This window comes from Microtus oregoni, unplaced genomic scaffold, assembly GCF_018167655.1.
Source record: "Microtus oregoni isolate MIOR12 unplaced genomic scaffold, Mior012 000006F_ref0000085, whole genome shotgun sequence".
NCBI lineage: Eukaryota > Metazoa > Chordata > Mammalia > Rodentia > Cricetidae > Microtus > Microtus oregoni.
In genome coordinates, this window is record NW_024543065.1 from 43,537,119 (window position 1) to 43,551,079 (window position 13,961).

At 52.9% G+C, this 13,961-nt stretch overlaps 2 protein-coding genes across 8 annotated transcripts; one reads left to right on the plus strand and one right to left on the minus strand.

Moving 5' to 3' along the window:
* Positions 1-733: 733 nt before the first annotated feature.
* Positions 734-9,166, minus strand: Fiz1 (FLT3 interacting zinc finger 1). Of its 7 annotated transcripts, XM_041654087.1 has the most exons (4): positions 8,466-8,556; positions 6,579-6,922; positions 2,032-2,878; positions 734-1,866 (listed from the first exon to the last, which is right to left on the minus strand). In XM_041654087.1, the coding sequence occupies exons 2-4, from the start codon at positions 6,888-6,890 to the stop codon at positions 1,688-1,690; spliced, it is 1,338 nt and encodes a 445-aa protein (XP_041510021.1). In that variant the 5' UTR covers positions 6,891-6,922; positions 8,466-8,556; the 3' UTR covers positions 734-1,687. The 7 variants fall into 7 exon arrangements, with proteins under 7 accessions (XP_041510021.1, XP_041510018.1, XP_041510014.1 ...); XM_041654084.1 differs by lacking the exon at positions 8,466-8,556 and adding an exon at positions 9,030-9,166 and having other exon boundaries at positions 734-2,878; XM_041654080.1 differs by having other exon boundaries at positions 734-2,878.
* An 85-nt stretch (positions 9,167-9,251) lies between these two features.
* On the plus strand, positions 9,252-13,146 carry Znf524 (zinc finger protein 524). The gene is made up of 2 exons (XM_041654088.1): positions 9,252-9,386; positions 12,101-13,146. The coding sequence occupies exon 2, from the start codon at positions 12,139-12,141 to the stop codon at positions 13,078-13,080; it is 942 nt and encodes a 313-aa protein (XP_041510022.1). The 5' UTR covers positions 9,252-9,386; positions 12,101-12,138; the 3' UTR covers positions 13,081-13,146.
* Positions 13,147-13,961: the final 815 nt, after the last annotated feature.

Genomic DNA, 13,961 nt, shown 5'->3' on the forward strand with positions numbered 1-13,961 from the left:
GCTCAAGAAGGGCCAGTATTTTCTGCTTTGTTCAATGTATGATCTAGAGTTTAGAACGCTTAGTATGGCCGTGCAGAAAACAGAATCTAAGGCCTGGAACCTCTTCAAGATATGTCTTGGTTTCCAAGGGATGTGTCCTGTGGGGGTGTTTCTTGATTTCCAGATGGGCTGCTTAGGTGAGTTGTAAACCGTTTCTCATCTGAAGGGCTTAAAAAGGATTGGAGTGCCCAAATCCTCTTGCGAGGGTTTGAGGATCTGGGCACTTACAGGAGGAAAGCGTCATTCCCCCACTCTGCCGTCTTTAACTGCCTATGCTCAGGAGAGGGGTGGGAGCTTGGGAGTCTTTACACCCTCCCCCAACCCTACCAAACATTAACTGCTCAAAAACCCACAGGAAGGGGCAGTGACTCTTGACTCTGCTCCTCAAAGACTGGTATCTAGTGAACCTGTTTTCTTCTAAAGGTTAAAAAAAAAAAGGAGGTGCACACGTATGTGGGTTTGTGCATGTGAGTGCAATGCTCAAGGAGGCCACAAGAGGACACTGGAGCTCGGTTACAGGTGGTTAGGAGCGGCCTGATGTGGGCGCTAAGAACTGAACTCTGGTCCCAACAGCATGCATTTTAACTGTTGCACCATCTCCTTAGGTCCTAGGGCACATAGTGTAAGTCCAAGAGGGAGAGAGCCCCACCTCCCTGAGACCCAGAGTCAGCAAACAAGACAGCAGTGACGGACAGAATGAGGTTTATTGGAGTCCCAGAGACACTGGGGAGACCAGGGGGTGAGGTTGAGGCTCACGGGGGAGAAACCCCTAGCCAAGTCCCCCTTTCCTCTTGGGGTTAGAACACAGAGACAAGGTGGTAGTGACGGAAAGACTGACAGGTACTACAGTTGAGGGGGAGGGAAACCCCAATGTCTACCACCTCTACCAGGTCACAGGATTGGGACGACCTTGGACAGAGGACTGTGCTCTAGAAAATAGGAAATGTCTGCCCTATTACTCTAAGGAGAGAGGAGTCAGGCCACAGCCTGCACCAGCCCATTGCAAGTGCACAGGAGTATGTGTATCTGGGTCAATCCAACCTACAGGGCAGGGAGACTTTGGGCCAGTCTAAGCTAGTGTTCGGATGGGGGACGATGAGTAGGGTCAGACCATTCTGCAGGAAGGGAGACCTAATCTGAGGAGGTTAACTGAAGGTGGGGGCATCTACCCTGGTCCTCTTTCAGCATAGGAAGCAAAATGGGGAAAGGCAGATTCTGGCTATACTCATTTTCTGGGGCTACCAGTGAGTGGCTGGTGGGTGTCATCTGGAGGGGATCCTGAAGATTCCAAGATGTTGCCCCCATCCCCCAGATAAAGGTCGTTGGGAATGATGGCTCTCAGGGTGGTAGGACCGTGAGGGTACCCACATGTGAACTGCTGAGAGGTGTTAGTGGAGACCCGTTTTTCATTCTCAGGTCTCAGTGGCGGAGGCCAGTTGATCTGAGCATGCCCACATTCCAGGGGTCTCAAAGTCAAGAGTCTCTCTGTAGATTTCAGTCCCTAACAATTATGTCCTTGGACCCCTTTGCTGAAGGATGCTTCACTGTGGTCCTGTGTGAGTTCTGAGTGGCACCATTTTTCCAGGCAAGGGCCTCATCTTATTATGATCTGGCTCTGGACTTGTAGAGGTCGGGGTGGCCTGGCTATTCAGTCCATACCCCTGTGCAGCTTCAGGTGCCTAGAGAGATTGCTGAGTGTGATAAAGCCCTTGCCACAGATGTGGCAGGGAAAGGGCCGCTCTGTGCCATGCAGCAGTCGGTGGCGCTTGAGGTAGCACTCGTGGCGGAAGAACTTGCCACACTCTAGGCACGGGAACGGCTTCTCCCCTGTGTGGACCAGAACATGCCGTTCCAGGTCGCGAGGCGAACGGAACAACTTCTCGCATTCTGAACAGCCAAAGATTTTCTTGCCACGGCTGGAGGAGCCGGGCCCCGGCCCTCCAGTCGCCTGCTCGCCCTCGCCATCAGGGGCCACCTCCCCACTGCCCTCACCGTGGCTGGCACGCCGATGCTCCTCCAGAGCGGCCAGAGCTGCATACAATGCTCCGCAGTGGCCGCAGCCATAGGTGGCTGGGCCCGAGTGGGCTTCTAGGTGACTGGCCAAGGCTGGGGCAGACGCGAAGAAGGTCCCGCAGTCGCACTGGTACAGTGTGTCTTCCGAGGATGCCTCGGCTGCTGCAGCCGGAGCCTGAGCATTCTCTGCACCTTCACCCTCAGGGAGCAGTGCCTCCAGCTTGGGGATGCCTGCTCCGGTTGGGCTTAGAAGTAGCCCGGCGTCCCAGGTCGGCGGGGCATCCCCTACCTCCACTGCATCGCCATCTCCTGCCACCTCTGGACCCCCACCCGAGGACCAGACCTGCGTTGGGGGTGCATTGCTCCCCTGCAGGTCGTGAGTAAGCTTATGGCGTTCCAGCAGCGCGGGCGCGTTGAAGTCGCGCTCGCAGCGTGGGCACTTGAATGGCTTCACATCAGTGTGCGCGGCCCAGTGGGCAGCTAGCTCCCGGCCGTGGTCAAAGCGACGGGCACAGGCGCCACACGCAAACGGGGGCAGCGAGGCAGCTGCAGCAGCTGCGGCCTCTGCTAGTCCCCAGCTGGTTGCTCCTGCTCCCTCCAAGCCCTCTCCTCCGCCAGCCCCTCCACCTCCACAAACCGTACAGGGACCCACGTTGCAACACACTGAGCAGGGGGAGTTCAGGGGAGGCAGGCCTGGGCTTGGCTGCAGGGGAGACGGAAGGACGCCCCGGTGCTGCCGCTTGAGGTGGCGGCCCAGGCTGGAGCGAGAGGAGAAGCGGAGCTCGCAGACCAAACAGCAGTAGGGCTTCTCGCCAGTGTGGACGACCTGGGAGCAAGAGCAAAGAGGCAGGGTTGAGGATCGGGGTCCTGCAACAGATTCCTAGGAGACGGGACCCAAGTTCTCGGCCTCTGCTCATGGGACATGATCTAGCTTTCACCGCGCTCCTCTGTTAGGTTGCTAGACAGGCATACGCAGGGGTGGAGGCCACTAAGAAGAGACCCCCACCTCTTTGTGATGGGAAGCTTCACAAGGACCCTTCATATAAAGTTCAGATATCATTATGAAGAAGTAGTAGGAGCTGGGCAATGGTGGTACACACCTTTAATCCCAGCACTTGGGAGGCAGAGGCAGGCGGATCTCTGTGGGTTCGAGGCCAGCCAGCCTGGTCTAGAGAGCGAGTTCCAGGACAGCTATGGCTGTTACACAGAGAAACCCTGTCTTGAAAAACAACAACAAAAAAACCAAAAATACAAAACAAAGATATTTAAGTTACGGAAATAACGGAGTTGGGCACCTTGGCACAAGCCTTTAATTCCAGTACTCAGGAGGCAGGAAACTGAGGCAGGCCAACCCTGTGAGAAGGAGGCCAGTCAGGTCTACACAGGGAAACCCTGTCACAGAGCAATCAACTGAACATCAACAAATAATGAAATAAAAACATTTTAAGGAAAGAACAGGAGCTAGAGAGATGGGTTAGCAGTTAAGAGCACTTGTTGCTTTTGCAGAGGCGCTGGGTTCATTTCCCAGCACCCACATGGCAGCTCACACCTGCCTGTAGCTCCAGGTCTAGGGGATCCATCGCTCTCTTATCTGCTGGAGCACCAGGAGCAAATGCAGTGCAGACACACATGCCAGCTAAACATGCATACAGATAATAAATAAATAAAACTTACAAAAGAAGAGGATCTAAATCTACTTTGAGCCCTGGGTGTAGATGCTACATTCTAAACTGCTTCAAACACTGCATACTACTGACTTTTCCAAAAGGTTAAAGCAATTGGCCCTGTCAATTATCTGGTCAGGAAACAGCTAAGGAGATGGGAGGAATGATTATCTCCTTAATGAGGTAATGTACTCACCCTCATCGTCCCCCCTCCCCCTTTTCCAAGACAGGTTTTCTCTGTGTAGCTTTGGAACCTGTCCTGGAACTTGCCCTGTAGTCCAGGCTGGCCTTGAACTCATAGAGATCTGTCTGCCTCTGCCTATGCTGGGATTAAAGCGTGCGCCACCACCTGGCTCTTTTCTGAGTTCTTAACTCAAAAAGTCTAACCTTTCCTTTTCTCCTTTCTTTTTGTTTATCTTTATTTTTTGGTTTTTCGAGACAGAGTTTCTCTGTAGTTTTGGAGCCTGTCCTGGCACTAACTATTGTAGGCCAGGCTGGCCTTGAACTCATAGAGATCCACCTGCCTCCACCACCTGAGTGCTGGGATTAAAGATGTGCATCACCACCGCCTGGCTTTGTTTTGGTTTTTCAAGACAGGGTTTCTCTGTGTAGCCTTAGCTATCCTGGAACTCAAGAGATCCACCTTAGTGTTGGGACTAAGGGTCTGTGAAACCACCGTCTGACTCTTTTCCTACTTTCTGTCTCTTCTTTGGATACCAGCCCAAATTTTCAGCATGCTTGTCCTGACACTCTGGACTTTTTCACTGTCTCTCAGAAGAGGCACTTCCCACGAGGCTGCTTGCAGACCTTCACTGATAAACCTGCCTTCTCTCCTGGACTAACTGAAAAGGTGCATCTTTCTATCCTCTTACAGCCTCTCCAGCCCCCAGCTCCACACAATGCTGCCTTTCCTATGATTTTTCTTTCAAATTCTAATAAAATAATTCCTAAGCTTTTAACTCTGCTTTTAAATTTTTTTTTGTCCAAGAGAGCAGGAATCCACAAAAGTAGACCCTAGCTCCCCAGTCACAGCCCTGCTACAGGCCAGCTCTGACCCAGTCCCTTACACTGATGGCCTCTGTACACACGGTTCCCTTTTCAACAGGCTCATCACAGAATACAGCTATGGCCAGGGCGCTAGGCATCCACAGCCTGAGTCCACCCATCTCTCTTCTCTGTGAACGCTCCACTTTTTCCCTTTGCAAAATGGCCCACTTCACAGTGCCCTCAACACCGTCTCAACTGTGTGGTTCCCCAACAACATATGTGTTAAGATACAACTGTTTTGTTTGTTTGTCGTCTATCTAGGAGAGCACCTGAGCCAGGGAACCAAGGCAGCTCCCGGGAGTGCAGCTCTTACTCTGGCCGCTGAAAGGGGCCTGGCAAGGCGTTAGAGTGCTAGGAAGTTAGGGTAACCGAATGTGGGGCTCCATTATGTGGGAAGTTAGGGTAACCGAATGTGGGCTCCATTATGTGGGAAGTTAGGGTAACCGAATGTGGGCTCCATTATGTGGGAAGTTAATATAACCGAATGTGGGCTCCATTATGTGGGAAGTTAATATAACCGAATGTGGGGCTCCATTATGTGGGAAGTTAGGGTAACCGAATGTGGGCTCCATTATGTAGGAAGTTAGGGTAACCGAATGTGGGCTCCATTATGTGGGAAGTTAGGGTAACCGAATGTGGGGCTCCATTATGTGGGAAGTTAATATAACCGAATGTGGGCTCCATTATGTAGGAAGTTAGGGTAACCGAATGTGGGCTCCATTATGTAGGAAGTTAGGGTAACCGAATGTGGGCTCCATTATGTAGGAAGTTAGGGTAACCGAATGTGGGCTCCATTATGTGGGAAGTTAGGGTAACCGAATGTGGGCTCCATTATGCAGCGTCCACCAGACCATCTCCATGACAGCATGGGGCTTTGTGGTAAAGCACCTACTTGGGGTTCACACATGTTCTGTAAACCCTCACCTGCGCTCTCTGAGGAAAGCCAAACTGATTTGCCACACTGAACTGGTGCGGCTATATTTTGGTCTTCTGTTGGGGCCCTTTCTGGGGTGAATGCATGAGTTTGTTCTCCCCAGGAGAAGCCAATGCCCGTGAGCACACGGAGGTCCTTCCCACCTCCCAGCGTTTGACCCTGCCACTGTTTCTGTCTACAGTGCTTTGCCCGGGTGGACTTCCCACACTTCAAAAGACTCAGGCAGACATCACTGTGCCCTCTTGTCTACAGTAACCCGCAGCACTCCCAATTCACTCCTACACATTAGTCCTTGTTTTGCTGTTTGTGACAGAATGTGTCCTATAGCCTAAGCTAGCCTCAAACTCTGTGTGTAGCTGAGGATGATTTGGAACTCCTGATCCTCCTGCCTCCACCTCCGGAGAACTGGAATTATAAGAACGCATCACATGCCCTGAATTTTTTTTTTTTTTTTTGTAATTTGCTTCCCAACTTCTCCCTTAGGGAACTACTTTCTTTACCCTCTATCTGGCTTCTGGTCATTTAAAGGAGTAAGTTTCCCGAAGGCCTTGTTGAGCTCCCTCCAAAGCCTGTGCTCTTAGAATAAAGGAGCTGGGTGTGCACGGAGAAACCTGCTTTCAAGATGGTAAGGGAAAGAACTGTAAACACAAGGCTGCAGATACTGGCAGGCAATAGAGGCTTCAGCAGTAGCGGGGGTGAAACAATTACATGGGGCAAACTTGCTCTGCAGGGTCATGCTTTGATTGGTTTTTGGCAGAAAGGAAAGCGAAATTTTCTACGATTAGGAAGCTATGATTAGGAGTGTACTCCCATCTCCTGCTGCCTTTCCCTGAGTGGAATGGAGCCCCAGATCTCAGCCCCGCGTGGCTCCCAGGACTCACCTGGTGGTGCAGCAGGCCAGTGGAGTCTCGGAATCCCTTAGGGCAGGCGGAGCATCGGTAGGGCCGCTCTCCGGTGTGTGAGCGCAGGTGGTTAGCTAAGTTGAAGCTATGCTTGAAGCCCTTGCCACAGCGAGGGCATGCGTGGGGCTTGAGCGCTGTATGCCGAGCAAAGTGGCGCCGCAGGTCCGATCGGTAACGGAAGCTCTTGCCACATTCGCTGCAGTGAAAGGGCACCCGAGGGGCAGCGGCAGATGGTGCTGGCCCTGGAGCAGCAATAGGGGCTGGAACCACAGGCAGCGAGGACTCATCCATGGTGGCAGGTCCAGGGTGGCTTGGGGCTTTCTCTGGAGTATATTAGAGACACAAAAGCAGGTAAAAATCACCTCCCCAATGGCCATCCCCTCCCTTAGCTCTCTGGGCTCAGAAACACTTGTCCTCTGGGAGACCCGCCCAATGCTAAGACCTGCCCACCACCAAGCCACACCCACTGCCCTTGAAATCTCTCTGTCTCGATCTCTCTCCCTCTCCAGACCCTCTTCCTTCTCTAATTTTCCTAGCCACTTCCATTTTACTCTAGGTTTCTATAGGTTCTCTCAATCCTCTCCAAGCCCCGCCCACTACAAATTAAGGCCCTCCTACTTTTGCCTAGGTCTGGGCCCCTCCCTCTGTTCCCTAAGCACCCAGTGTTCCTCGAAAGACTTCTTGCTTCTAACTCATCTCCGAAGACAAGCTGCTAGTGAGAACGGATTTGGGGCTGAGCACACTGCTCTCATACTTCTAGGGAGATCGCAGTAGCTCCTCTGCAGTCGGTCTGTAGCTTTGGATGAAGCCAACTGGAACTCTTAACCCATGAAATGGGTATACTGGTGCCTACGTCACACGGTGACGGTCTGAGCTAACGTGGTCAGTGTACTTCCCAAAGCCACTGCTGCACAGCAAAGGATTAACTGAGCAGTTTGGATATTTAAGCTCCTCTCAGTTCCTTTATTCCCATCTGCTTCCTTAAAGGTTAACTTGACTTTTCTAAGTTAGATTTTTCGCTGAGACCTGCCTCCAAATCCCACCCAACTTTCCCTCTAAATAAGTCACCTTTTTCTTTTCTTTTCCTGGAACTCACTCTGTAGACTAGGCTGTCCTCGAACTCACAGAGATACATCTGCCCCTGCCTCCGGAGTGCTGGGATTAACGATGTGCGCCATCACTGCCCGGCACATTTTTCTATCACCTCCGTCCTTAGCCTGCTTTCACCTTCATGATAAAGACCTGATAGTTCCACTAATACTCTCAAAATTGCATATTTCCATCGGGCACCCTTGCCATGGCAACTTTTTCTCTAAGCCACACCTTAGGCAAACTCCACATCATATTCTGGGCCTCTCTTGTCTTCCTGCACCCCATTTTTCCACTAACCTTAACAAGTTTCTTCAATTTTTCAACCTAGGCCCCTTCACCCACGGTATATAATCCAAGCCTCTTTACCAGGCCCTACCCTTTGCATAAACCTCACCCATTTCCTAACCAGTCTCTACCCTTCCACAAAATCCCTCCCTCCCTACTCTAGGCCCCGCCCCAACAAGCTCCTCCCTCTCTCCTGCCCCGCCCCAACTGCCATAAGCTCCGCCTCCTCCTCCTGCACCCCACTGTGTGTGGTGCTGCGGGGGCTCCCCCACCCTGCTCGATCTTTTGAACCAGGCCCGGAAAACTAGCCCTTTGTACCCCTTTCCCTGTCCCTAGAAGGTGCGGCCCCGGGCGCCCGGGGCGGGGGCAGGGTCAGGCGGCCTGGGACTAGGCGAGACCACCTTGCTTTTGCGTTGCGGAGGTCCTGGAGACCAGGCAGGACCCCGGGAGGCCGGGAAAGTCTGTCGGCTTTCCTCTTTAATTACTTACACCTCCCTCTGGGCGCCGACATTTTGGGCAGCGGGGTCAGCGTCACTTCCACCTGAGGGGCCCCTCGACTTCCGCCTCGGCTCCCTTCTCCCGCCCCCCGAAGCGGGCCCCCCCCCCCCCGTCCTCTTTTCTCCCTCCCCCTGGCTCCCCTTTCCCGCCCCCACCCGGCCCTTCTACATTCCCTTCCTTTTCCCAGCCCAGGAGGTCAAAGAAGCTAGGCTGGTGCCATCTTGGTTGAGGGCAAAGGGAGGGGCGGGGCTTAAGTTACCCCGGCGCGCTATAAACTAAGGGCGACGCGCCGCTTCTTAGTCCACGGCGATTATATTTAAGAGTTTACATAGATGGGCGCAGATATGATTTCCTTCTCCTAGCCTTGGACTTCTGCTGGGCAGGTTGTCGAATTGCATTCGGAAGGAAAAAAAGCCAAGCGGGCGAACTAATACGGAGTTAGGAAACACCAAGCACCATTTTACTGCTTTAACACCATGGGGCTTTGAAGCTATCGGGCGCCATGTTAATTAGGGGCACTTAGCAGCCATTTCCCGCGTCTCATCTATCCGGTACCTGTATTTGATTGGGTCACCGGGTTGGAGTGCTTTGTGGGAGGAAAGGCATTTGGAGGTGGTCGGGGATTTTCGTGCGTTGGTTCTCACAGGGACGAGGAAGGCGACTGGTGCGCAGGCGCGTCTGGGCCTTGGGACCCAGCGCGTCCCCTTTGTTCCCCGCGGGCGCGGGCGGCGGGGAGGGCGGGGCCACCGGCGTCCGTACCGAGGGGCGGGGCCCGGCTCGCGCTCCGCCGCCCCCGCCCCGCCGCCGCCTAGGGGCAGGGCCCCCCTCTCCCCCGCCCCTTCCCACGCTTCGGCCCGTCGCCCCCGGCGCGCGCGCGCATACACACGCGAGCCCAGGCAGCATGCAAATGAGGTACCTAGAGGCGGGGGGCCCGGGTGGGGGGGGAGGGGGAAGGGGTGGTCCCGAGTGCGCGTGCCCGAGCGCGCCCCCGGCACCTGTTCCCTGCTTCTGTGCTCTCTCCTGCGCGCGCCGACCTCGCGCCCCGCCGAGCGGTCCGGGCTCGCCAGCGCAGACCCCCTCCTTGCAGCCCCTGCCGCCAATGTCCCCGCGCCGCTTATTGGCCACCGCACCCTGAGGGCCCGCCCCGCTTGCGGGCTGGGCCACTCGGGGCTGACAGGCAGACGTCCCACCAGACTGTGGGTGGGGGAGGGTCGAGGGATCACTCACTTCCTAGGTATGTTCCAGAAATTCAGTTTCCTGTCCTGGCTACAGCATGGTGCAAACCTTGTGGTCCTGGAAAGGTTGCCCCCGTGTGGACCTCGTGCTGTGTGCATATGAAAAGGGGGTGCAAGGCTTGGGGTTGTAACTCAGGCCTAGTATGCGTGAGGCCCCTGAGTTGGATAAACAGCACCACACATAAAGAAAACTTAAAAACCAACCAGACAACAGAACTGTTTAAAGAGGAATGCAGGGGCCCCAGCAGCATGTGCTACTAGCTGCACCTGTAGCGGTCTTGTCCTCCAAGTACACTCCAGTTCTATGGTCCCGAGATCTGGGCTCTGGGAAAGGACGGTGGTGGTTTTTCAGGTGCTTTCTGTATTCCAGGCAGATGTTCTAGGGACATTTTTGAAACTTCCTTATTTCAGTCGATTCTCCCCCACAACCTCGGTATATTGACTTTACAGAGAAGGAAACTGACTTGCAGCTAATTATTGATAGAATGGGATCCAAACCCATGACTGGGAGACCTCAAGTATGACACACACACACACACACACACACACACACACACACACACACACAGAGTCTTCCTAGGTCTTTCTCATTTCCTGGACCACCAAGGTCAGTAAAACTGATTTGACTTAATTGGCACTTACTGGCAGAGAGAACTTTAACTCACTTGGCTTTCTGTGCCTTAGTTTCCCTGTTTGCAAAACAGAAAATGTGTTTCCTCGAAAGGTTGTTGCCGGTTTTTGTGTATCATGCTCACTGCATGTCTGGGTTAGTAAATTAACAACAACAATAACAACAAGAGAAAGAAAGAAAAGCAAACAAACAAACAAACCCTGAGTTCCATCTTGCAAAGGACATAAATGAGCCCAGAGAAGTTAGGATCTTGTATAATGCCACACAGAAAGGAAGGGACAGATTCAGCATTTCATTTCTGATTATCTGACTCCAAAGTCCAGACATTTAGCACCTTGGATACTCGTCCTTCACACATTAGCAGATTTGCCTAGCACCTGCCCCTTTCTAGACCTCCTCCCCATCTCTGTGTGGAAGAGGGCTTTTGGAGGCCTTTGTGGCCCAGAGTTCCATTCTCAGCTAGATTTTTTTCTTTTTACTCATTTTGACCTTAAAGACTAAAGTAGTTACTGATCTGTTGCTGTGATGAAAATCCGTCACTACGGCAACTTATAAGAAGGCATTTACTGCAGGGCGGTGGTGGCGCACGCCTTTAATTCCAGCACTCGGGAGGCAGAGGCAGGCGGATCTCTGTGAGTTCGAGGCCAGCCTGGTCTACAAGAGCTAGTTCCAGGACAGGAACCAAAAAGCAACGGAGAAACCCTGTCTCGAAAAAAAAAAAAAAAGAAGGCATTTGCTGTGCAGTTGTGGTGCACACCTTTAATCCCAGCACTCAGGGAGGCAGAGGCAAGCGGATCTCTGTGAGTTCAGGGCCAGCCTGGTCTACAGGAGCTGGTTCCAGGATAGCCAGAGATACACAGAGAAACCCTGCCTCAAACAAAACAAAAACCAATCCCCCCCACAAAAAAACAGCATTTAGTGGGGCTTGCTTACATTTTCAGAGGGTGAGTCCACAATTATCTTGGTCAGGAGCCTGGGGGCCAACAGGCTGACCTGCTGGAACAGTAGCTAAGAGCTCATGTCCAATCCATAAGTTTCAGGTAGAGGGAGACTGGCCTGGTGTAGGATTTGGAAATCTCAAAGCTCACTCCTGGTGAAACACCTCTTCCCACAAGGCAGCACCTACTCCATCAAGGGCACACTGTAGTCCGACTTTCCCTCGGGCCACCAGCTTACAAATAACAACGTAGAGTCTTATTGTTAATTATGAAAGCTTAGCCTTAGCATAGACTTTTTCAACTAGCTCTTATACCTTAAACGAGCCTGTTTCTGCTAATCTACGTTCTGCCATGTGGCTTGGTTACTGCTCCTCTGTACCATATGTCCAGCTTCTTCAGTGTCTGGTAGGCAACTCCTGCCAGGCCAGATTCTAACCCTGAGTTCCTTCCTACCCACAAGTCCCGCCTAACCTCTCCAGCCTAGCTATCGGCCGTTAGACCAGTCGCCGCAATACATCTTCACTCAGTGTACAAATATCCCACAACACTACACCTCCTAATCCTTCCCAAAGAGTTCCCCTGATGGAGCCAGACATTCAAACCTAGCCTGTGTGGAGCGGGATCATTCTCAAACTGCCATGAAAGAATGCTAGAGAGTCATGGGATACACTTCGGAGGAGGGCAGTCAATGTGTCTTATCAACTTGTACAGAATTGTCTTCTTATATAGGTCTCCAAAGACTTAGGAGGGATAGATGAATTATTGGGGTACATGGGGGCTTAGACCCTCACCACACTGACGCCGCCCCCTCTCTTCTCTTAGCCGGCTCCAGTACCCAGACTCAAGCTCCCCACTGCTCAATGGACAACCCCAGCTCAGACCCGTTGCCTTCAACTTTGTCTGGGGAGGAAGAAAAACCTCTGGCCTTACTTCCTCCTGTTCCCCGGGGCCGCCGAGGCCGGCCACCAGGGGGAGCCACCACCTCCAATCGGACTCTCAAGTCCTCCCTCCCTCGAAAGCGGGGCCGCCCCCCCAAATCAGTGCAGGAAGCCCCGTTGGCAGCACCAGTGGACGGCGGTGGCAGCAACGATCTTCTGTTGATCGATGATCAGGGTGTTCCTTACACAGTTCCGGAAGGATCAGCAGCAGATGGGCCCCAGGGCTCTGGCTCCAAGAGGGCTCCACACTTCTGTCCTGTGTGCCTGAGAGCCTTCCCCTACCTCTCCGACCTGGAGCGCCACAGCATCTCGCACTCAGAGTTGAAGCCACACGTGTGCAAAGATTGCGGCAAGACCTTCAAGCGGTCCAGCCACTTGCGGCGTCATTGCAACATCCATGCCGGCCATCGGCCCTTCCGTTGTGTGCTCTGCCCTCGTCGCTTCCGCGAGGCTGGGGAGCTCGCACATCACCACCGCATCCACTCTGGCGAGCGTCCATATCAGTGTCCCTCATGCAGGGTGCGCTTCACCGAAGCCAATACTCTTCGGCGCCATTACAAACGCAAACACCCAGAGCTTGTGGGGATGCCCGTGCGCCTGTGCCCCCCAAACCCAAGACCCCAACCGCTGTGGGATGATGATGAGGGTGTGCCTGTTCCAGAAAGGGTGCAGGAAGAGAGTCCTGAAGGAAAGACGCCTGCTTGGCCTGTATCCTCCGCCACTTCTCCCCTGTCTGGGTTTACAGCAGGGAGTTCTGCTGGTGCTGGGCAAGGAGGCCAAGACACCCTTATTTCTAGTGATATTCCCGTCACGGAAGGGGGTCGAAAGCAGGGACCTAAACCGCTGGGTCCTGATGCCATCTAGCACCTTCCTTCGGACTGACAGGCTCTGGGAGGCATGGGCTGTGGAAATAAATCCCTGCCTACTGACTTCCAGTGTGTGTTCAGTCATGGTGCCTGTCCCTTTCAATGTTCCTCTGTTACCTTCCCTGACTGTGGTGTGTGTGATTGGAGAGAAACCATTTCACATATCTCCTTAGCATGGTGCCAAAGAACCAATGGCTTGGAACAAGCCTTGGCCCAAGCTCATCTCCATCAGACAAGAACTGTAAAACATTTAACCCACTATGCAAACATGACGCTGGGTCCCTCCATCCTAGCTGAGTCCCCAGAAATTCTACCTAGGGCACTCTTTGCTCCAACTTCTTTTCCAGAGGACTTGCTATTCGGAAGAAAAAAACTTAAGTTGAGGGCTTGCAGTATAACTCGGTGGTAATGTGCTTTCAATGCACAAGGCCCTGGGTGGAGTGAGAGGCCAGCTCCAGGGTGTGGGGTGAGGAGGGTGAACAGAACCGAACATTTCCATAGGGTTTAGAGAAAAGGATGTGAGCTCGAGGGGAGGGTGGGACTTAAGACGAGGTACAAAACCTGGGCAATAAAAACTAGGTCGCAGTTTAGGAAAGGAGGCAAAAAATTGGGCTGAGGATCAAAGAACTTTAAGGCTTGGCTGGCAGAAAGCAAGTTAAAGGGGATGAATGGCATTTAACTGAAAGGTGGGGCTAAAAGAAGTCTTTTTTTTTTTTTTCCCGAGACAGGGTTTCTCTGTGGCTTTGGAGCCTGTCCTGGAACTAGCTCTGTAAAAAAATGAAGTAGAGTTCAGATTGTTGATTTTAAAGATCTTTTAATATAGGCGTACAAAGCAATTAAGGCACCCCTGCGAACATTCATAGGGGCATCTCAAAAATC

Bases quoted from the DNA above. Each gene is read 5' to 3' on its own strand.
- Znf524 (XM_041654088.1), top strand. From the start codon at position 12,139: ATGGACAACCCCAGCTCAGACCCGTTGCCTTCAACTTTGTCTGGGGAG.
- Fiz1 (XM_041654084.1), bottom strand. From the start codon at position 6,890: ATGGATGAGTCCTCGCTGCCTGTGGTTCCAGCCCCTATTGCTGCTCCA. The intron at 2,879-6,578 runs GTGAGTCCTGGG...TCTTGCTCCCAG, and splicing joins CTGGCCTGCTGCACCACCAG to GTCGTCCACACTGGCGAGAA.